At 60.4% G+C, this 20,626-nt stretch overlaps 3 protein-coding genes across 3 annotated transcripts in view; all 3 read left to right on the top strand.

Annotated features, from left to right (window-relative positions):
• The window catches only part of SPG7 (SPG7 matrix AAA peptidase subunit, paraplegin), a 28,749-nt gene extending 24,497 nt beyond the window's left edge, over positions 1 to 4,252 (top strand). The window contains exons 14-17 of the mRNA XM_005496482.4: positions 353 to 509; positions 1,064 to 1,227; positions 1,923 to 2,000; positions 3,593 to 4,252. Coding sequence (XP_005496539.3) covers positions 353 to 509; positions 1,064 to 1,227; positions 1,923 to 2,000; positions 3,593 to 3,802 — 609 coding nt within the window. The 3' untranslated portion in view covers positions 3,803 to 4,252. The remainder of the gene's footprint in view (positions 1 to 352; positions 510 to 1,063; positions 1,228 to 1,922; positions 2,001 to 3,592) is intronic.
• A 1,271-nt stretch (positions 4,253 to 5,523) lies between these two features.
• On the top strand, positions 5,524 to 10,884 carry RPL13 (ribosomal protein L13). The gene is made up of 6 exons (XM_074550713.1): positions 5,524 to 5,672; positions 5,858 to 5,970; positions 6,780 to 6,921; positions 8,339 to 8,512; positions 9,764 to 9,820; positions 10,687 to 10,884. The coding sequence occupies exons 2-6, from the start codon at positions 5,867 to 5,869 to the stop codon at positions 10,843 to 10,845; spliced, it is 636 nt and encodes a 211-aa protein (XP_074406814.1). The 5' UTR covers positions 5,524 to 5,672; positions 5,858 to 5,866; the 3' UTR covers positions 10,846 to 10,884.
• A 1,548-nt stretch (positions 10,885 to 12,432) lies between these two features.
• CPNE7 (copine 7) lies at positions 12,433 to 19,248 on the top strand. The gene is made up of 16 exons (XM_074550692.1): positions 12,433 to 12,592; positions 13,292 to 13,649; positions 15,538 to 15,720; positions 15,789 to 15,863; positions 16,216 to 16,290; positions 16,366 to 16,449; positions 16,529 to 16,618; positions 16,760 to 16,858; positions 17,195 to 17,281; positions 17,368 to 17,427; positions 17,506 to 17,639; positions 17,752 to 17,806; positions 17,943 to 17,994; positions 18,062 to 18,195; positions 18,277 to 18,513; positions 18,747 to 19,248. Exons 2-16 carry the CDS (start codon positions 13,443 to 13,445, stop codon positions 18,882 to 18,884), a joined length of 1,710 nt encoding a protein of 569 aa, XP_074406793.1. The 5' UTR covers positions 12,433 to 12,592; positions 13,292 to 13,442; the 3' UTR covers positions 18,885 to 19,248.
• The last annotated feature ends 1,378 nt before the right edge of the window (positions 19,249 to 20,626 follow it).

The following is a 20,626-nucleotide window of genomic DNA, read 5'->3' as shown; positions in this document are numbered from 1 at the left end:
GAAAATGGCTGTTATTTTTCTGAAGGCTCCTGTCTTTCTGCAGGTAGTCTCAGGGGTTCTGGAGCAGAATCAGTGAACTCTGTGTGGCCTATACACTCCAAAGTAACTCCTAAATTTCAGGATTTCTGTGCCTTGCTGTTAAGGATGATTTCCTGAGCAGGAAGTGTGTTTGTGTGTGAAGGCAGAGGAATGAGGACACGCTGCTGTCCTTGCCCATGTCTCTGGAGGCCAGCCTGTCCATGGCTATGGACAAACCTCACTGGGAATGCAGAGGCCTCTTGCTGGCCTCCCTGAGGTGCTGCAGGGAGAGCTGTGCAGCTCTGTGAGCTGGGGGAGCTGCTCTGTGTTGCAGGTGTCCATCGCCCCTCGCACGAACGCGGCTCTGGGCTTCGCACAGATCCTGCCCCGCGAGCAGTACCTGTTCACCAAGGAGCAGCTGCTGGAGAGGATGTGCATGGCCCTGGGGGGCAGAGTGGCCGAGGCCATCACCTTCAACAGGGTCACCACAGGTGAGGAGCCAGAGCCTGGCACGGGCAGGTGGAGATCCAAGGGGATCTGAGCAAGGGACGGAGGTTTCCTGTGCTGGCAAGAAGAAATGTCACACTTGCAAGCATGGAGGTCTTAGGGCTGGTTGTCACTGTCTTGTCTCAGATTTGTCCCAAAGCTTAAAGCCACATTTACAGCTACTGGTGAGGCTCTTGAGAAGACCCAGAACTTCCTTTGCAGTTTCCAACTAGTTAAATCCAAATAGGATCACAGAATGGTTTGGGTTGGAAGGAACCCTAAAGCCCATCTTGTTTCACCCCTTGCCATGGGTAGAGACACCTCCCACTAGACCAGGTTGCTCTGTGGGCAGTGGCAGGTCTGGACTCAGGTGGGCTGGCCACAGAAGGGTCACTCTGTCACTCCTGGCACCTGCAGGAAGGTCCCTCAGTGGGTTGAGTGTTCACCTCCATGGCGGCACTGGGTCCTCTGCTCTCTCCACTGGAAGGACATGTGTTTGTGCTCCCTGCACTGAGCTGAGAGCTGGCCAGCAGTGTGTGTGTGTCTCTTTCCTGCCCAGGAGCACAGGATGACCTGAAGAAGGTGACCAAGATAGCCTATGCCATGGTGAAGCAGTATGGGATGGTGCCCAGCATCGGGCAGATCTCCTTCCCAGAGCCCGAGAGTGCCCCTGGCATCGGCCGGCGCCCCTTCAGCCAGGGCCTGCTGCAGATGATGGACCACGTAAGGCCCCCCTGGGCTGAGGGTTCCTTTCTGTCCTTTGCTTTCTGCGCTTCTCTGAAAAATACCGAGTGGTTTACACCCAAACAACTTGCATTTTGCTGTTGGCCAGTGAGTGAGCAGTCACCTGTTCCATGTGCAGTGAGGCAGCAGGAACAGGCAGAATCCACCTGGCTGTGAGTTCAGCCCAGCAGCCTGTGCTGTGCAGGGCTGGGATGGCAAGAAACCTGTCTCTTAAAGTCACAGTGTAGATGTGTGCACTTCCTAGACCAGATCTAACCAATGGTTAGATGGTCAAACAGACTGCAAATCAGCCTGTTTTGACAGGAAATTTGGCTTCGTTGCTGAAAAAACACATTGCTTTAGTTCAAAAGCCAAAAAGCTGGAAACAAAAAAGCTCTGTTTCAGAAGCACCATGTCTGTGCTGCCTTGGGATTTGTGCTGAGCTGCACCTTTAGCTCCTGAACAGCCTTAATCTGCATTTCCCATTGAGCTGTGCTAGGGCAAGACTTCACTGCCCCTTATCACCAGCACTCCCTGGGCCTTTTTGCAACCAGTTTATCCATAGTTTCTGTGCATGGGAAGCACTTTCTGCCTGGCTCAGTTTGCAGATTCCATCCCTCAGCGCTCTCCTTGTTTAGCCACACATTGTGTTTGTTGCCACCTACACCCCACCTCCCTCTTGTTGTTTCTCCAAGGAAGCCAAAACCCTGGTGGCTCAGGCTTACAGGCGCACAGAAAAGCTCCTGCTGGAGAACCGGGACAAGCTGCAAACTGTGAGCTGAATTGTGTGGGGGTTTGCTGGGTGGTTTGGGTGTTTTTAACTGGTGGTTTTGCTGCTTGCTGTGCTCTGTAGCTCAGCTGTTGCAGTGTTGTCTCTCTCCTAGAAAGTCTTGTGGTGGGAGTGTTGGGAACGAGTGACTGTTTACTGTGTATCCCCCAGATTGAGAGCAGGCACGGGAGGAATGTGTGTGCCTTTCCCAGCAGTGAGTAGTCTGCCTCCTCACACCAGCTGGTGTTTGCAGGGTAGATAGAGGAGGAGGAGTGCTCTGTGGAAATGATCAAAGCTGGAATTTGTGTCCTTCACCTGCACTTCTCTGCTTGCCTCTTGGCAGTGCAATTTTCTGGAGAGCTGACAGTGGCTGTTTTTGGGAAGCCAAGCCAGTAATCAGGTGGACAGTGTCTGGCTTTGGTGCAGGAAAATAGTGCCTTGGCTGATGGGGGCTGGTTCCTGCTTTCTGGTGACTCCAGACAGTTTTCACCTCCTTAATGACTGATACACCAAAGAGTCCTTGTTGCAGAGACAGAGCTTTGCCTCCTCCCCTTTGTGTCCTGACAGTCCCAAACCAGCCACACACCCTGGCACGTCCCCACCTGTGCCAGGTGCTCCGTGCCCAGTGCTGAGCCAAGCTTGGGCCACAGCACCCTCTGCATCTCCTTGACTTCCCTTCAGAATTCCAGTCCGTGACTTCCAAAATGACCAGGGGTCAACTGAATGTTGCCTATTTTACAAATCAAGCGATTCTTTTCCTCAAATCCTCTTTTTAAACAAACAAGAACAACAACAATCATCCCTTCAGCTACTCAGTGCCAGGCCTCCAGTGCGTGGTGAGGAGAGAGCTGGGACACGCTGCTGTCCCCAGGACAGTGCCCTGGCAGCTCTGGAGCAGGGATCCTCAGGGGTGTCTCTGCAGGCTCCTCTGTCCTGCTGCTGCCATGTAACAGCAGCCAGATGTTTGCTAGAGGCTCAGCACAGAAAAACTTTAAAGTGCAGCCAAAGTATCTCCAGAGTCAGTGTTTCGGTTGCCAGGCCAGCGTGTCACATCTCCTCAGCAGGACGGAGCAGTTCCACTCTGGACAGCCACCTGCTGCTCCAGAGGGGTGGTGCTGCTGCCAGAGGGGCCAGAGAATTCCACTCTTGTGCAGAGGAACTCGTGCTGACCTCCAGCCCCTGCCTGCAGGAACAGGCAGCTCTTTGTTAGCTCTGTGTGTGCAGGGAGGGCTCTGGCTCTGCCAGAGGTCTCTGTGCTGCTGCTTTGGCTCTTGGGCAGGGCCACAGGTGCAGTAGCAGTGGCAGGAGGGACACTTCTCTCATTGTTCCTGGAGCTCGCATTGCAGATCATTCCCAGGAGCTTGCTTTGTTTCCTGCAGTCACATTGTGTGTTCCTGGCCAAAGGTGCCCTTGGGAGTGGTGCTGGAGCCTGGAGAGTTTGGGGTCACCCCATCTGTGGGGACACAGCCAGCTCTGCTCCTGGGGGCTGCAGGTGCCGGGGCTGAGTTGAACTGAAGGTTCAGAGCAGCTCAGAGAAGCTGGTCTCTGCTCTCCCTGGGGGCTCCATGCCTCATTTTGCCTCCCTCCCCTTTGCAGCTGTCCAATGCCCTCCTGGAGAAGGAGGTGATCAACTACGACGACATCGAGGCGCTGATTGGGCCCCCGCCCCACGGGCCCAAGAAGATGATTGCTCCTCAGAGCTGGCTGCAGGCTGAGAGGGACAAGCAGGACACCAGGGAGGAGGAGACACCTCCCCAGCCCCCGAGCCACGAGGAGGAGGAGGAGCCACGCCTGAGACCTGTGTGAACCCCCTCCGTGTGGAATGGGGGCTTCTCTTGGACACAGAGCCTCTGCCTTCTCAGCTCCAGAATCAAGGTGCTGAGCAGGGAATTGCTGTGCTGCTGCTACCCCAGGTTTAGAGATGGCTATGTGAGCTCTTGGAGCTTGATCCTGCAGGAAGGAGAACTCCTCAGGATTTCAGAATTGATTCCTAGCGGGGTGGTGGTGATTAGGAGTTGGGTAAGTCTGATCTGCTGTGGAAGTTTCTTGTACACAGGAGCAGGGAACATATTCCAATGGGTGGAAAGTCCCATGTAAGCCAGTTCTGGCTGTGCTCTGTGCCATGGCAGGAGGGCAGGGCTGTGCCCTCAGCATGGGGACACTCCTGTGGGGCTGAGCTGGGCTGCTGCAGCTCTTGTGTAACCTTTGAACACAACACACAAACAGCCCTGGCTGGAATAAACTGCCCACAACGTGCTGCTGTGTGTGTACAATGTGTCAGGCTCCGGGGGTGTTTGGCACACATGAAGCTCGTTAGAGCTGTGGAGTGGTACAGGACAAGGGCCTCCTTCTCCCTGGTCAATAATTTATGTCCAGCTTTTACAGCAAGCTTTTCCCAAGCAGAAGTTGAGGCAAAAAGAGCTGAGCAGTGGGACATAGAAACCAACTGTGCAGAGGGTGACTGAGCACACATGGGAAGATGTTCTGAACTGCTGGTTCTGAGCTGCAGGGGTGCTCTTGGAAATCCAGCAAAAGCAGGTGTGTTTGCTGGGAATCCTCAGGAAAAGCTCTTTCATCCTCGTGGCTGTTGCAAAACACGCCCTGCTGACAGGGTTGTCTGGTGTTCATCAGGGGAAGCATTAAAGTGGTTGTTGCTGCCTGGAGTGCCCTGGCTGGCTGCATTTTTAGGCAGGATTATTGTCTGGAGTTGCTCCACCAGGGCTGTCTGTGACCTGGGAGACCCCAGCCCCAGCCTGGGCTGTGCCAGCTCCCAGCCCTGGGGCCTTTGCCTCAGCCCCAGCTCCTGTCCCGGCTCAGGCTGGAGCTGGGAGCCTCCTGCTCCCTGAGGATGTGAACGTGTTCTGCACTGTGTCTTTTCCCCTGTCCCAGCCCAATCCCTGGGGTCTCTCAGTGCCCAGGGAGTGATTTCCCTTGAGTTCAGGGACAAATGTAACTTTCTTCATTTTGGATGCTGCTGCCTGGATGTTTTAATTCCAAACTTGTTTGTTTCTTCCCAGTCTCATTCTTTCAATTTCCTTTTCCAGCAGCAGATGAAATTTCAAGTTTTCTTTGATTTTCTTTTTTTAACTCACAGACCCTTTGTGGGGAGGGGGGTTCAGCTCTGTGGAGCTGGGGCTGAGGGTGGGAGCAGCACTGGGGGACAGTGCAGGGTCCTTGGTGGCTTCTGGGCTGCTGCCAGCACTGCTGTGCCACTGCTCCCGGGAAGGGCTGTGGGACCTGGCATCTGCCCGGGGGATGGAGATGCGCCTCCTGCCTCTGTGAGAGAAATTCTGATACTCCAAACGGGCAGCAGGGAGCCAGGATCCTGCTCTGGGGATGGATGGGGATCCCTCAGCATTTGGGACCAGCGGAACCCTTGCCCAGTGTCCGTCCCATTGCCCTGCCCAGGAGGTGCTGGAGACAGAGAGGGCATCGAGCCGCTGCTGCCGGTCGAGGCTGGCTGCGGCCCCGTTCCCCGTGGCCCCGTTTCCCCCGCGGTGCGCGGGCCCTTTAAGTCGCCGCCATCTTTGCTGCGGGCACGGAGCAGCCGCCACCGCCCCCCTCTGGCCCCGCCCCTCTCCGGGCCGCTCCCGCGCTCCCCATTGGGCGCCGCCGCGGCACTTCCGGCGCCGCCGCGCCAGCGCTTCCTTTCCGGTCGCCATTGTCGTGGCGGGAGGTGAGTGAGGGCCGGGAGCTCCATCCGCCGCCATCCGCCCGCCGGGGCCGCGCCCGCCTCCGCCACAGCCCCGCACGGGGTCGCGGAGGAGGCCCCGGCGGCGCCGATGGGGCCGCGGCGGGCCGGGGACCGCGGGCTTGGGGGCGCCTGGGGTGTCCCCGCGTTAACCGTGCCGGTGTCCGCAGGCCGCAGCCATGGCGCCCAGCCGCAATGGGATGATCTTGAAGCCCCACTTCCACAAGGACTGGCAGCGCCGAGTCGCCACCTGGTTCAACCAGCCCGCCCGCAAGCTCCGCAGGTGAGTCCCGGAGCTCCGGGAGCCGCGGGAGGGGCTGGCCCGGCTTCGGCGGGGCCGGGATGCCGGGGATCTGTTCCGCCATCCCCCGCTTCGCTCGGGGCGAGCCGCTGCCAGCCGCAGCCAAGTGATGAGACATCTCCGGAATCGCTGCATCCGCTGTGATGAACGCTCTTCCCTGGGTCTCTGATGGCAGCAGCCGCCGGCCCGGCCCGGCTGTTCCTTCGGGAGCCATCGCAGGGCAGGAGGTGCCTCATGTCGTAGAGATGCCGTGTAGCCCGTGGCTGTCACAGGTGGGCAGGAGGCTGGTGACACCTGGTTTGTGACCACCAGGGCAGGGCCTGTCCCCTGTGCTGGTGTTGATGTCACACCTGGGACTTCGGTGTTATATTTGGCTCCTCACTTCACGACAGACATTGAGGAGCATGTCCAGGGAAGGGAATGGAGCTGGGAAGGGTCTGGATCACCAGGAGCAGCTAGGGGGTCTCACCTGGAGAAAAGGAACTCAGGAGGAACCTTCTGGGTCTCCACAACTGCCTGACAGGAGGGATCAGGCTCTGGTCCCAGGGAACAGGGACAGGAAGAGAGGGAACAGCCTGGATTTGTGCAGGGGTGGCTCAGGTTGGGCATCACAAGGAATTTCTTCCTGGAAAGGGCGTTCAGGCCTTGGCAGGGGCTGCCCAGGGAGCGGCTGGATGCAGCCCTCAGTGCTCCGGGCTGGGTTGGTGAGGTGCTGGGGGTCGGGCACAGGTTGGGCTCCATCCCCTGAGGCGTTTCCCAAGCTGAAGGATGCTGTGACCCTGCCCCTCCAGGAGGAAGGCTCGCCAGGCCAAGGCTCGCCGCATCGCCCCCCGGCCCGTGGCCGGGCCCATCCGGCCCATCGTCAGGTGCCCCACCATCAGATACCACAAAAAGGTCCGTGCTGGCAGAGGCTTCAGCCTGGAGGAGCTTAAGGTAAGTACAGAGCATCCATTCAAAAAGGCAAATAAAGTCTGAGCTGAGCTGATTCTCCTGTCCTGCCCAAAGTGACTTCCTCAGGTGTTGGTACCTGCCAGGGAGGGCTGTGCATTTCCTGGCTCTGGGAGCAAGGAAAAATGGTCTTACTTGTGATGGTGGAGTGGGGGTGTGAAGAGTACTTTGAAAGGTGAATGTTTATCTGGTGAGAACGTCATTTAAAATTTTGTTAAAATAAAGCTTAAATAGCGGAAATTTAGTTTGGGTATATGAAAGAAATTCTTCCCTGTGAGGGTGGGCAGGCCCTGGCACACGGTGCCCAGGGAAGCTGTGACTGCCTCATCCCTGGAAGTGTCCAAGGCCAGGTTGGACAGGGCTTGGGATAGGGGAAGGTGTCCCTGCTCATGGCAAGGGATGGAACTTAAGGATCTTTATGATTCTTTCCAACCCAGACTATTCAGAGATTCTATGAAATCTGAATTCTGAAAGAGCCTTGAGTCTCCTAAACTTTTTTGGCAGAGGGAGAAGACTAAGATCGTCTTCATTAAATTGTTTGTTCATGAAACGTTGTTCTGCTAATTCTACATATTTTAGCCAATGTTTCCAGTTAAGGACCAAGTAAACTCAGCTCAGTTTAGTTCTAAGATTAGCAGAGGATGTTGTACCAGGAGGAAGAACCATTCAGCACAGCATCTTGGAGTGGCTGGAGTAATAATGGTTGGATTAATTTCCTGATAGTTGGATTAAAGTGGGAGGTGTTTCCTGTCGCTGTGACCTGCCCAGCTGTGCTGAGCAGCTAAGGGTGGTCTGCAAAGCCACCCACTGTGTCTCTGATCAGATTCCACATCAGGGCTCACTGGCAGCACCAGCTGCCTCTGCGCCTGGCTCAGTGTCTTAATTAAAGCATTTATAACTGGAATTGGTGCACTGAGGCAGGGAAATTGTTCTTCTGGGTGCCAAATACTTCATTGCCTTTTTTTTTTTTTAATTTTTGGGTAATGGTGGAACACAAAGCAGGATGCAGCTGTTTGTCTTCAAACAGAAAATTAGTTTTTTGTTTAAGATAATCTAAAAAAATAGACATTATTTAATGGTTGTTTCAGATGGTTAGGAAAAAAATCCTGCTTTAATGGAGCTCCCAGTATTCAGTGAAACAGTTGTCCACGAGCTGAGTCATAAACATCTGTGTGAATCCAAGTTTAAACGTGTCCTGCAGGGGTTGCACTTTGCTCCTCTAGGGAAATCCACCTGCAGAAATCAGCCCGAGCAACGTTTTAAGCACAAAGATACAGCAGGACACCCTTTGTTGGTCACTCAGCTGATGCCCAGCCTTCCTCCAGAGGCTGCACCCCGTGCTGGGGTCCCTGCCTGGCTGGTGGGAGCTGTGGGATGCTGACACTGCTCTCTCCTCTCTCAGCTCGCTGGCATCAACAAGAGGTTTGCCCGGACTATCGGCATCTCCGTGGATCCCCGGAGGCGGAACAAGTCCACCGAGTCCCTGCAGGCCAACGTGCAGAGGCTGAAGGAGTACCACTCCAAGCTCATCCTCTTCCCCAGGAAGCCAGCCATGCCCAAGAAGGGAGACAGCTCTGTGAGTACCTCACTGCTGGAAGCGTGTCCTGTTCTGGGAGCTTTGGAGTCCACAGAGCTCCTGAGCCCTCTCCACTGTGTGAGCCCCATGGTTCTGAGCCCAGCACAAGGCCAGGCCTGGCAGGGCTCAGTCTAACAGGGCACTCTGGGTTGCAGTGACACTTCAGCCAGGCATTTGGCTGAGCAGCTGCTGGCTTATTTAGGTGCTGATTCCTGGAGCTTTGCTCCTTGCTCAGCCAATTGAGTTTTAGTTTAGAGAGCTAAATTGTCACAGTGGCTGAAAATTCCCCTTGGAGTCAGTCCTGCAGTGGAAGGCTGAGGGACAGGCTGTGAGTGGCTCCAGAGCTCTGTGCCAGGCAGGCTCCAGAAGGCAATTGTTATTGACATTCAAAAATGGTTTTCATTAAAACCTCTTCAGGATCAGAGCAGAGCTGTGTTCCCTGGCTCTGCTGCCAGTAGATCCAGGGAACACAAGGGCGAGTTCAGACTGTCCTTCCATCTTGTGGAGAATCTGGCAGCTCCAAGCTGCTTAACTCCATCTTCAGAGCAGGGAGACAGAGCCTGGAGCTGAAACTCTGATTCAGATGTGTTTGCTGGAAGTCAGCTGTATTCAGTAAACGTTCAGTCATTTTTGTCTGATGACATGCTCTTACAAGAAGCTGGAATCAACTTGAGAAGGAGTTGCTGAGGAACGTGTTGGTTGTGTATGAGCTGTGTGGGCTCAGCCTGGAGAAAAGCAGGCTCGGGGAACAGCCTCAGTTTGTGCCAGGGAAGGTGGTTCAGGTTGGACATCAGGAATTTCTTCCTGGAAAGGGGGATCAGGCATTGGCAGGGGCTGCCCAGGGAGGTTTGGAATCCCCTTCCCTGGAGTTGTGCAAGGAAGGAACAGATGCGGCACTCAGTACTGTGGGCTGGTGACAGTGTGGGGATCAGGCACAGCTTGGACTGGATGATCCTGGAGGTATTTTCCAACCTGGATGATGCTTGTAAATGGAGAGCAGCACAGTTGGTGTCAGAGCTGTCCCAGCTGGCAGAGCTGTGGCCGCTGCTGCTCTGGCTGGATCCGGGCACAGCGTGGGTCGCTGGTGCAGCTCAGCAGTGCCAAGCTGGCTTTGTTCCCGTTCAGTGTTACAGCTCCTGGCAGGATCATTAGCACCATGTTTAAGCTGGGTACCTGCTGTGCTTTAGCTGAGGTTTTAGCCAGAGAAGTTTAAATTCTGTTCTTCTAACATTCCCATCTTCTGTTGTGCAGCCAGAGGAACTCAAGATGGCCACGCAGCTCACAGGACCTGTCATGCCCATCAAGAATGTAAGTGTCCTTTAATCATGTTCTGGGTGTGATGTGATTGAGGTTGGACTTGTGGAGAGAGAAATGGTTCTGTCCTTGCTGCCTCACAGCTGAGGGTGGCTGTGTCCAGGCATTGCCCATCCTGGATCAAAAGAAAACCAGGAATAAGTCTTTGATAGAACTGTGAAATTGAGGGTGCGTTGGGTTCAGCTGGGGTGGGGGAGTGCTCAGGCAGGTTCTGTGGTCACCATTTGTGCCTAAATCCTCTCTGCTTCCCAGAGCTGCTGTCAGTAGTGTCACAAACCTCTTGTCATTCCCTACAACTCCCTGACAGGAGGGTGGGGCTGGGAGGGGGTCAGGCTCTCCTCCCAGGTGACAAGTGACAGGACTAGAGGAAATAGCCTCACACTGTGCCAGGGGAGGTTTAGGTTGGATATTAGGAAAATTGCTTCACTGGCCAGGCTGTCCATCCCTGGCACAGCTGCCCAGGGCAGTTGGTAGAGTCCCCATCCTTGGGAGTGCTCGATAAACACATGGATGTGGCACTTGAGGATAAGGTTGGTGGTAACCATGGTGGTGCTGGGCTAACAGCTCGCTATTAAAGGTCTTTACCAGCCTTAACAATGCTGTGATTCTGTAAAGCTGACTCAGGTTTCCCGTGGTGCTTGTTTTCATTCCTGCTCCTGTGAGGAGCCTGCGGGAAGGCAGATCCCGGCGGAGGGCAGGGCCTGTAGATGGCACGAGCGCTCTGTTCCCGCTGCTCTCACAGACACCAGGGTGGGAAGCCTGGGCTCTGAGGGGCAGCCTGACTGTCTGGCCCCTCAGGGGCAGCTCCTGAGGCTCTCAGCCCCGAGGGGCAGCCTGACTGTCTGGCGCTCTCCCCGCAGGTTTTCAAGCGGGAGAAGGCGCGTGTCATCACAGAGGACGAGAAGAACTTCAAGGCCTTCGCCAGCCTTCGCATGGCCCGGGCCAACGCCCGCCTCTTCGGCATCCGCGCCAAGCGCGCCAAGGAAGCGGCGGAGCAGGACGTGGAGAAGAAGAAATGAACTGTTCTCCCCAGAACTGTCAATAAAGAGCCGTAGAGAGCCCGGTGTGCTGTGGTTTTGGGGCACATGGAGCGAGCGGAGCCGCCCCGTGTGCCTGTGGCGGTGCAGGGATGTGTTCCAGCGTGGGAAGCCTCCTTGGCTGTCATTGGAGGCTCCACATTTCCCAAGTCGAGTTAAACACCTGTCTTGTGCCCACTCCTCTGCCTTGTCAGGGCTGCAGCCTGGGCTGCCTTCTGCTCTGATTCTGAGGGGCTTTGGGGGTTCCCTCTCTGTGCCAGGCTTTGTCTGCTGCCCCTTCCTTGCCTTCCATGGCTGTTCCTGGTTTGATGATTCCCACACCTCTGTGTGAGGCAAAGCCTCTACAAGTTGGGTGTTGTGGTGGGGGACGCTCAGCTGCTGCCCATATGGGGAGCTTTCCCCACTTTTGGGGGGGTAAGGTGTGGCCCAGCCCCTCAGCTGGGCTTGGATGGAGCCAATTGCTTGGGCTGGACTGCTGCTGTGCCATCCTGCATGCCCTGGCCCTTGGCTCAGCCCCTGCACCAGTTCTAGGCCACTTTTAGACATTTCTTCATGGATTAAAGGCCATCCCATGGTAGATGTGGCATTTGGGGACGTTGTGGTGGCCTTGGCACTACTGTGGAGAGGGTGAACTGATCTGGGAGTCTCCATCCCAAATGGTTCTGTGATACTTTAAATGGCACCACAGGAGCTCAGGAGAAACGGGGGGGGGGGGGTTCTGGCTGATCCTCGTGGCTGTTGGGGGGATCCCAGGCTCTGCCTGTCCCTGGGCAGGGCCTGATGGGGCACTGGGATGGGTCTGTGGGATCAGAGCTGTTCCAGGAGCACCCACCCAGCCCATGGATGGGATGGGATGGGATGGGACATTCAGGAGTCCTGGCACAGCTGCATGGTTCATGGGCGGCTCAAAGAGGTGAGATGTGCCTGGTGAGCTGCTGCCTGTGTCCCATCACCACGGTGTCCCTCCAGCCCCTGTGTCCTGCTGTGGGTTGGTGCCTCCTGCCCTACCGAGCCGTGCAGGGGCTGTGGGGGGAGTGGGAAGGAGGGTGGCCTATTTCTGCCAGCCAGGCTGGGGATTAGCTCCCGAAGCCCGGGCCCTGTGGTGCCCTCGTGCTTGTTAGCCCTATCTGCATTTTAATCCCTCCAAATTTGAGCTAATTACATCATCTCCCATAAAGCTGGGTTGACAGCACTGCAGTGCTGGGGGGACAGGGGTGGGTGGGGGGTCCCGGGCTGGGGACTCAGCCCATGGGGCTCCATGTGCATGGAATGTGGGTCTGGCTGCTCCAGCATGTGGGAGGGCACCCTCTGGGTTTGGGGGGACCCCACCATGGGGTTGGGCTGTTGGCTCAGAGTGTGGGGGGCCCGGACCAAGGTGGCCCTGGGCACCCCATGGGGAGCACTGGGGCGGGTGGGGGGCGGTGGCTGTGCCATGGGGGTCTCACTGGGAGCAGGAGCTCCTGCCCTGGCACAGCCAGCGGTGCCGGGCACCCTGCGGACCCCGCTCAGCCCCGCGGCGGGGTGGGCTCCGCTCCGGAGCCGGCAGCGAGGCAGTTAACGGAGCTTGTCATCCATCTCCCTCTTAGGGCTCCGCTCCCGAGCTGCAGCTTGAGTCAGTTGTGTGGAGGTGGCAGCGGCAGCAGCTCCGGCGGGCACACCGGCACACCGGCACGGCGGGCACGCCCCGAGCCAGCCCCTGCCGTGCCCAGCCCGGGACATCAGCACCCAGGTGAGGGGGCGACGGGCAGGGTGGGACCCGCTGTGCCCTCCACTGAGCGGCGGGTGATGCCAAGGGGTGCCCGCGATCCCGGGGAGGGGGACGGTGCCCACCGGAGCCGGGGCACCGGAGCCATGTGAGGGGAGGGCCTGGGCACTGCATGCCTTCCCCAGGAAACTTCGGCCGGGCTGGGCACTGGAGGGCACAGCTGGGCAAGGGCTGCTCTGCCCCTGCCCCAGCCTGGAGCCCCCGGCACCTGCAGGCGGGGGCACAACCCCGGGCTGGGGCCGGGACTGGCACAGCCCCTCGCTGCCCCATCAGGCACCATCACCTGGCTGGGTGCTGCCAGCCTCGGGGGCAGGATGGACGCTGTCCCCAGCACGGGGGAATCTGTCACCCGGTGCCACAGACACGGAGTTGGTGTCCCCGCTCCCCTCCGGAGAGCCCTGCCCAGGCTGGGGGTGCTGCCCACAGAGACTGGGGGGGTTTCTGCTCCACAGCCGCACACGGGGCACTCCAGGGTGGGCACCCCATCTCACCTAGGTCCCCCCTCCCCTCGGGACTCATCCTGCCGCTGGGGTGGGGCTGGGGCACTGCTGGGCACGGCCCTGCAGGACAGTGTGAGCCCCACAGCTGTGCCCTGGCTGGGATCTGGGGGTACCCGGGCCGTGCCAGCTCCCGCTCACCCCGCCGTGCTTTGATTCCTTGCAGAGCCCCGCGGAGCCATCGGGACTGGAGCGGCCCCCCCGGCTCGGAGGTGTCCCGGGACCCCTGGCCTGGCACCGGGGCCGTGCCCGGCAGCGCGGGCCCTGTGCCCCGGGCATGACGGGCACCTGCCCGGCTCGCTGACAGCCCGCCCGCCATGCCCTTCGCCCACGGGGCCGCCTGTGCCCCGCCGCGCCCGGCTGGCATGGGCGGCGTGCCCGAGCCGTGCCCGCAGGCCCCGCTGGCCGTGCTCTCCAAGGTGGAGCTGCGGGTCAGCTGCAAACACCTCCTGGACAGAGACACCCTCAACAAGTCGGACCCCTGTGTCCTGCTGCTGATGCAGTCCCAGGGCCAGTGGATGGAGGTAGGAGAGAGAGGGGGCACTGCTGGCACCCACCGAGCCGGGCAGGGCAGGACCTGGGCACAGCGTGGGGCATGTAGGGGGCTGCAGGGTGGGATGCAGGAGATGGTGGGGGGCGACGTGCAGGGCACAGAATGGGGGTCAGGGTGCAGGAGTTGGTGGGGAGCAGGGTACAGGGTACAGAGCAGGGTACAGGAGAGAAAGGGGTACAGGGTGCAGAGCAGGGTACAGCAGATAAGGGAGAGAAGGGGGTACAGGGTGCAAAGTGGGGTCCTAGTGCAGAACAGGGTGGAAGGTTCACACCAGGGTACGGAGTGCAGAGCAGGGTGCAAGAGATGATGCAGAATAGGGTGCATGGTGCAAGACAGGGTGCAGGGTTCAGAATGAGGTGCAGGGTTCAGACCAGGGTGCAGGAGATAATGAAGAATGGGCTGCTGGGTGTAGAGCAGGGTCAGAACGGGGTACAGGGTTCAGAATGGGGTGCAGGGTGCAGAGCAGGGGTGCAGGAGACGGTGCAGAACAGGGTCCAGGGGGTGAGGCGGGGTGGGCAGGGCTCTGTGGGGAGCCCAGCAGCCTGTGGGGATGGATGGGGCTGCAGTGGGGCCGGGGAGTGGGGTGGGCATAGTGCCCACTGCTCCCAAGTGGCTCCAGTGCCCAGGGACAAGGGGCATCTGAGCCGCCCTGGGGTGGCTCAGGGCTGGAGGGCTCGTGCTGACACTGGCACTGGGGCTGGTATGGGGGCTGGCACAGCTCCTTCCATCCCTCCCCGTGCTGAGCTCCAGGCTGGCACCACAGCCCCGCTCTAATCGCGGCCGCTCAGCCGGCGGATTTAGCGCTAAATCCCTCGGCGTGTCATCGACTCTGCTCCAGCCAGCGCCGAGCCGGGGAGGGAGGGGGGGACAGGGGCACCGTGCCAGCTGCGGTGTGCTGTGCCACGCCAGACACTTGTACCGACTGTGCCACAGTGCCTTGTGCCATGCCAGACACTTGTACTGGCTGTGCCACGGTGCTCTGTGCCATGCTCTGTGTGCTGTGCCATGCTGTGCCACACTCCAGGCTGTGCTGTGCCAGACACCAGCCAGCTCCAAAAAGCAAGAGGATCCCTCCTGAGCCACCTTTTGGAGTGACTCCTGTCCCAGCCAGCCTGTGTGCCCCAGATCAGGTGCCTGAACCTGGCTCTGGCACTGGCTTTAAGATCCTGGACCTGCTGAGTCCAGAGGGCCCAAGGACCCCACAGCCACATCCCCAGAATGGGGGGCTGGCAGTGCCCACACAGGAGGGACATGGGTGGCCATGGCAGGGTGGCAGCAGTGTGGGCTCGACAGATGATGCTGGACTGAGCAGGCAGTGATGGGCAGGGGCCAGGGGCTGGCAGGGTGCCCTGGCCAGGATGTGTCCCCTTGAGTCACCCCTGGCAGGGATGAGTGCGGGGGAGGCTCCGGAACTGCTCAGCACCCGCTGCCAGCACGGCCAGGAGCTGCTGGGCACCCACTGCCCACTGGGGCCACCAGAGCTGGGGGCTGGTGACCCCCAGGATGGGCACAGCAGCTTGTCCTGGCACCAGCCCCTTGGTCCTGCTCCAGCAGAGCTGTGGCAAAGCACAGCCAGAGGCAGAGTATCCCCTTGGATGACCACAGGGAGCAGCATCCCACACCCCGGGCTGGAGCCTGTGGGGGGCACAAGGGGCTCCTCCAAATGCCACTCACTCGGGCACAGCTGGTCCTTCCCTGCATTCCCTGTTCTGCACCCCTATCCCTTCATCCTTCGCTGCCCCATCCCTCCTCCCTGTACCCCTCAGCCTGGCACGTGCCATCCCTTCACCTCCCCTTACAACATCCCACATCCCCGTGTGAGCCCTGGCACCCCAAGGCCCCGTGCCACCCCGTCGCAGGTGGATCGCAGCGAGGTGATCAAGAGCAACCTGAACCCCGTGTTTGCCAAGATCTTCACGGTCGATTACTACTTCGAGGAGGTGCAGAAGCTGCGCTTCGAGGTGTACGACAGCCACGGCCAGGCCGGCGTGGGCACGCACGACGACGACTTCCTGGGGGGCATGGAGTGCACCGTGGGCCAGGTGAGCCTGGGGACACCCCCTGGGGACCTCCCCAGCCGTGTCCCCTCCCCAACGCTGGGCTCCCGCAGATCGTGGCGCAGAAACGGGTGACGAAGCCGCTGTTCCTCAAGTACGGGAAATTCGCGGGCAAGTCCACGATCACGGTGAGCACCGGGCCCGGGATGGGGGTGGCACTGAGCAGGGGCACTGGGGTGGCACCAAACCGAGGGTGGCACAGGGATGGAGTCCTGGGATGGCACCAGTCAGGACACATGGATGGCACAGGACTGGGGTACTGGGACTCCTGGGTGGCACTGGACTGGATCAGTAGGTTGGCACAGACTCTTGGGGGTGCAGAGGGCTCAGGGTCCCCGATGGCATCTGCTGCCCATCCTGAGGGTCCCTGCTGTGCCAGGGAGGCACGTGGGGCCCTGTCCCCTCCCAAGGCAGCACAGGGGGGTGGTGGGCAGGGGGCAAAGCTGTGCCAGGCTCTGAGCACCCGCGGCTGCCTCTCAGATCATCTCGGAGGAGATCTCGGGGAACAACGGCTACGTGGAGCTCGCCTTCCGTGCCAAGAAACTGGATGACAAGGTGAGCTGGGTGCTGGGGGTGAACAGGGCAGGGTGGGCAGGGTGGGCACTGCTCTCTCTCCTCCTCCTCCCCCAGGACCTGTTCAGCAAGTCAGATCCCTTCCTGGAGATTTACCGCATCGACGACGACCGCAGCGAGCAGCTGGTGTACCGCACCGAGGTGGGGCTGCGGTGGCACCGGGCCCCCACGGCCACCCCGAGGGCTCCCGGCCCTGCTGAGACCCCACCCCATCCTGCAGGTGGTGAAGAACAACCTCAGCCCCATCTGGGAGCCCTTCAAAGTCTCCCTCAACTCGCTCTGCAGCTGTGAGGAGAAGAGGAAGCTGAGGGTGAGGAAGAATGATGGGGACCTGTATTCCTGCCCTGGGGCCATCTGAACCCCATCTTCCCTGAGGGTGTGGTGGGTACCCCTCAGTGCTGGGGACGGGGCTGAGCCCCCCTGGTGCCCCCCTGAGCCGTGCCCATCTCAGTGTGTGGTGTGGGACTACGACTCGCGGGGCAAGCACGACTTCATCGGCGAGTTCTTCACCACCTTCGAGGAGATGCAGAAGGCCATGGGGGAGAACAAGGTGGGACATGGGGACACGGGGATGGCCTGGGGTCACCCTGTGTGCTGCCAGCAGAGCCTGTCCTAGCAGCCACCTTCCAGCTCCTCCTCTGGGTTCGGCACCATTTTCTTCTCTCTGCCCTCCTGTTTGGGGAAGGGATGCTGGGTTTGGGGTCAGTCATGGGTGGGGTGGCTGGGAGGGGGGGAAGGCAGCTGCACCCTGGGGCTCTGGAGGTGCAGGGCTATTGGGCTGCAGTGTTCTGGGGGTCCCCACGGGGCAGAGTGGCACCGGGATGGGGGTGCCCGGGCTGGGCCGTGCCCGCGGAGGCCGCAGGCAGCGCGGGTGCCGGTGCCACAGGTGCAGTGGGACTGCATGAACCCCAAGTACAAGATCAAGAAGCGCAACTACAAGAATTCGGGGGTCGTGGTGCTGCTGGACCTGAAGGTGAGCTCCTGGAAGCCGTGCCAGGCTGTGCCAGGCCATGCCAGGCTCCATGGGGCACAGCCACCTGACGCAGGTCCCTCTGGAAGATCCACAGGGTTTACTCCTTCCTGGATTACATCATGGGCGGCTGCCAGATCCATTTCACGGTGAGCAGCGTCCCCTCCCCGCCCAGCAGGGACAGCCCATGGCCCTGCTCACCCTGGTGACCCCACTGTCCCCTCCAGGTGGCCATCGACTTCACGGCCTCCAACGGGGACCCCCGCAACAGCTGCTCCCTGCACTACATCAACCCCTACCAGCCCAACGAGTACCTCAAGGCTCTGGTGGCCGTGGGGGAGATCTGCCAGGACTATGACAGGTTGGTGGCTCTGGTGGGGCCACACACACTGGTGGCATCCACCCAGGGTGAGATCTGCTGGTGACAGGCACTCAGCGCTGGCACCAGAGCTCCTCACACCCTTCCCTTGCAGCGATAAGAAATTCTCAGCTCTGGGCTTTGGTGCCAGGATCCCCCCCAAGTACGAGGTGAGGGGGTCTGTGGGACCCCAGGATGTGCTGGTCCCTCTGGGTGCCCTCGGACGTGGCACTGCTGGGGTTGGCAGGCACTGGGGGCTGTGTAGGGGTGCACCAGCTGCCCCTTCCTCTTCCTCCCTCCCTCCAGGTCTCCCATGACTTCGCCATCAACTTCAACCCTGACAACGATGAGTGTGAGGGTGAGTCCAGCTCCAGAGGGGCCAGACCCATGGCTGGCATGGCCCTCACCCCTGGCACACCCCACAGGCATCCAGGGCGTCGTGGAGTCCTACCAGAGCTGCCTGCCCAAAATCCAGCTCTACGGCCCCACCAACGTGGCTCCCATCATCTCCAAGGTGGCTCGGGTGGCAGCTGACGAGGAGCGGACCAAGGAGGCCTCGGTGGGTCCCCGTGCCCCGCCGGGGCCGGCTCAGCCCCGCACACGGGGGTCGGGCAGCCCCCGAGCATCCCTGTCCCCCCAGCAATACTTCATCCTGCTCATCCTCACCGACGGCGTGGTCACGGACATGGCGGACACGCGGGAGGCCATCGTGCGCGCCTCCTACCTGCCCATGTCCATCATCATCGTCGGCGTGGGCAACGCCGACTTCACCGACATGCAGATCCTGGACGGGGACGACGGCGTGCTGCGCTCCCCCAAGGGCGAGCCCGTGCTGCGCGACATCGTGCAGTTCGTGCCCTTCCGCGAGTTCAAGAACGTGAGTGGGGAGCGACAGCTCCTGCCTGCCCCTGCCTGCTCCTCCAGGCTCTTCCCTTCCCTCCTGTCCCCTCCCGTCCCCTCCCGCCCCTTTCCGTCCCCTCCCGTCCCCTCTTTCCCCCTCCCATCCATCCCTTCCCATCTCTTCCCCTCTGTCCCTCCTGTCCCCCCGGTCCCCTCTGCCCCTGTTGGCGCAGGGACCCGGTGCCCGCGGCTCAGCCCGGTGTCCCGCAGGCGTCGCCCACAGCCCTGGCCAAGTGCGTGCTGGCGGAGGTGCCCAAGCAGGTGGTGGAGTACTACAGCTACAAGGCCTTTCCCCCGCGCTGCCCCCGGCCCCCCAGCCCCGAGCCCAACCTCAGCTCCCCGCAGTGAGGGACCCCCGACCCTGCTTTTCCCCAGTGAGGGACCCCCGGCCCCGACACCAGCCTCAGTTTCCCCTGTGAGATGCCCCCAGTGCCCCCCAGCTTTGGCTGCCCCCCAGCCCCAGCCTAACGTGCCCCAGTGAGACCCCCCCGTCCTGGTGTGCCCTGGGGACACACAGGGTCCCCTCCAGGCCCTGCCCTGCCACCAACCCCCAGCTGGGACATGAGGAAGGTCCCGGCCCCCCAGTGCAGGACACCCCCAGCACTGCCCGTCCAGCCCCGCTGTCCCCTCGGTCCCCTCGGTTCCCGCTTCTCTGTCACTGTGACCTTTGGAGGCTGCATGATCCCCCAATAAAGCACCACCCTGTGCCCACCCTCCTGCTCTCTGGGTGCTGATCCCACTCTCGGGGGTCACTGGGGTGGGTGGGCAGGCTGGCAGCTCTGGGTGCGGCCGTGTCCCCTCGCAGCGACACCGGTGCCCCTCGCAGTGACCAGAGCCGAGGGCAGCGCCCCCGTTCCGGTGTCCGTGGCCGGCAGCGAGCCGGGAGCGCCGGAGCAGCCGCGGCTTTGATGTGCCAGGGCCGGAGCTCGCCCTGCTGTGCCACGGCCCCGAATCCAGGGCACTGAGCAGGGAGAGGCGGCCACAGAGCGGGCCCTGCTGCCCGGCACACGGCCACTGCCACGTGCTGTGTGCCACGTGCTGTGTGCTATGTGCTGTGTGCTATGTGCTGTGTGCCCTGTGCTGTGTGCCCTGTGCCATGTGTTGTATGACCTGTGCCCTACCCTGTGTGTCCCCAGCTGTGTTCCCTGTGCCATGTATGTGCTCTGTGTGTGTAACCTGTGCCACGTCCATGGGCCATGCACCATGGTCACACGTGACATGTGCTGTGTCATGTCCCATGTGCCACACTGTGTGCTGTGTCCCACGTATGTGTTCCATGTGCCACATGCTGTGTGCTACGTGCTCTGCCATGTGGCATTGCTGTGTATCTGTTCCATGTGACATGTGCATTGTCCCGTGCCACATGCTGTGTGCCTTGTCATTTCCCTGTGCTATGTGTTATTTGTCATGTGCTCTGTGCCATTTGTCATGTGATGAGTTCTGTGTGCCCTGTGCCACCTGCTGTGTGCCATGTTCCTTGTATCATGTTCCTTGTGCCAGGTGCCATGTTCCATGTGCCATGTTCCCTGTGCCATGTGCCATGCATCACGCTGTGCCACGTGCTGGGCACTGTGCCACACTCCTGCCATGTGCTGAGTGCTGATGCTGCCAGCATGGTGCCAGCAGATGCTCCTGGCACGGTGACATCCTCAGGGGCAGGGTGTGCCCAAGGCCACCACAGGGACTGAAACCGGGGCCTGGCACAGCCTCACGGGCTAGGGGCCACCTGAAGTGCCACCGAGCTGGGCTCCAGGTGCTGCCACGTCCCTGGGCGCAGGTGCCAGGCTGGCCCCAGGTGGGTGTCACTGTCCGGGACAGCTCTGCCGGCCCTTGGGCACCGCTGGCAGCACACGGCAGGGGCAGGGGCGCGGTACCTGCCCCCCCATCAGCCCCTATTTATAGCTGTGATTCATCGCTTCGGGGCGGGATCCCGGCTGTTGCTGTGGAAACCCAAACCTGCCGCCGGGGGGATGCAGCGGAGCCGGTCCTGTGCGGGCAGGAGCTGCCCTGGCACCCCTGCCCATGGGGACGGAGGGTGGGTGCAGAGGGACCCTCGGGGCTGGCAGTGTCCAGGGACACCTCACTGGGCT

Source organism: Zonotrichia albicollis, chromosome 13 (genome assembly GCF_047830755.1).
Source record: "Zonotrichia albicollis isolate bZonAlb1 chromosome 13, bZonAlb1.hap1, whole genome shotgun sequence".
In the NCBI taxonomy this organism is placed as follows: Eukaryota; Metazoa; Chordata; class Aves; order Passeriformes; family Passerellidae; genus Zonotrichia; species Zonotrichia albicollis.
Note: the sequence above shows the minus strand (reverse complement) of the source record. Positions and strands in the feature narration are given on the sequence as shown.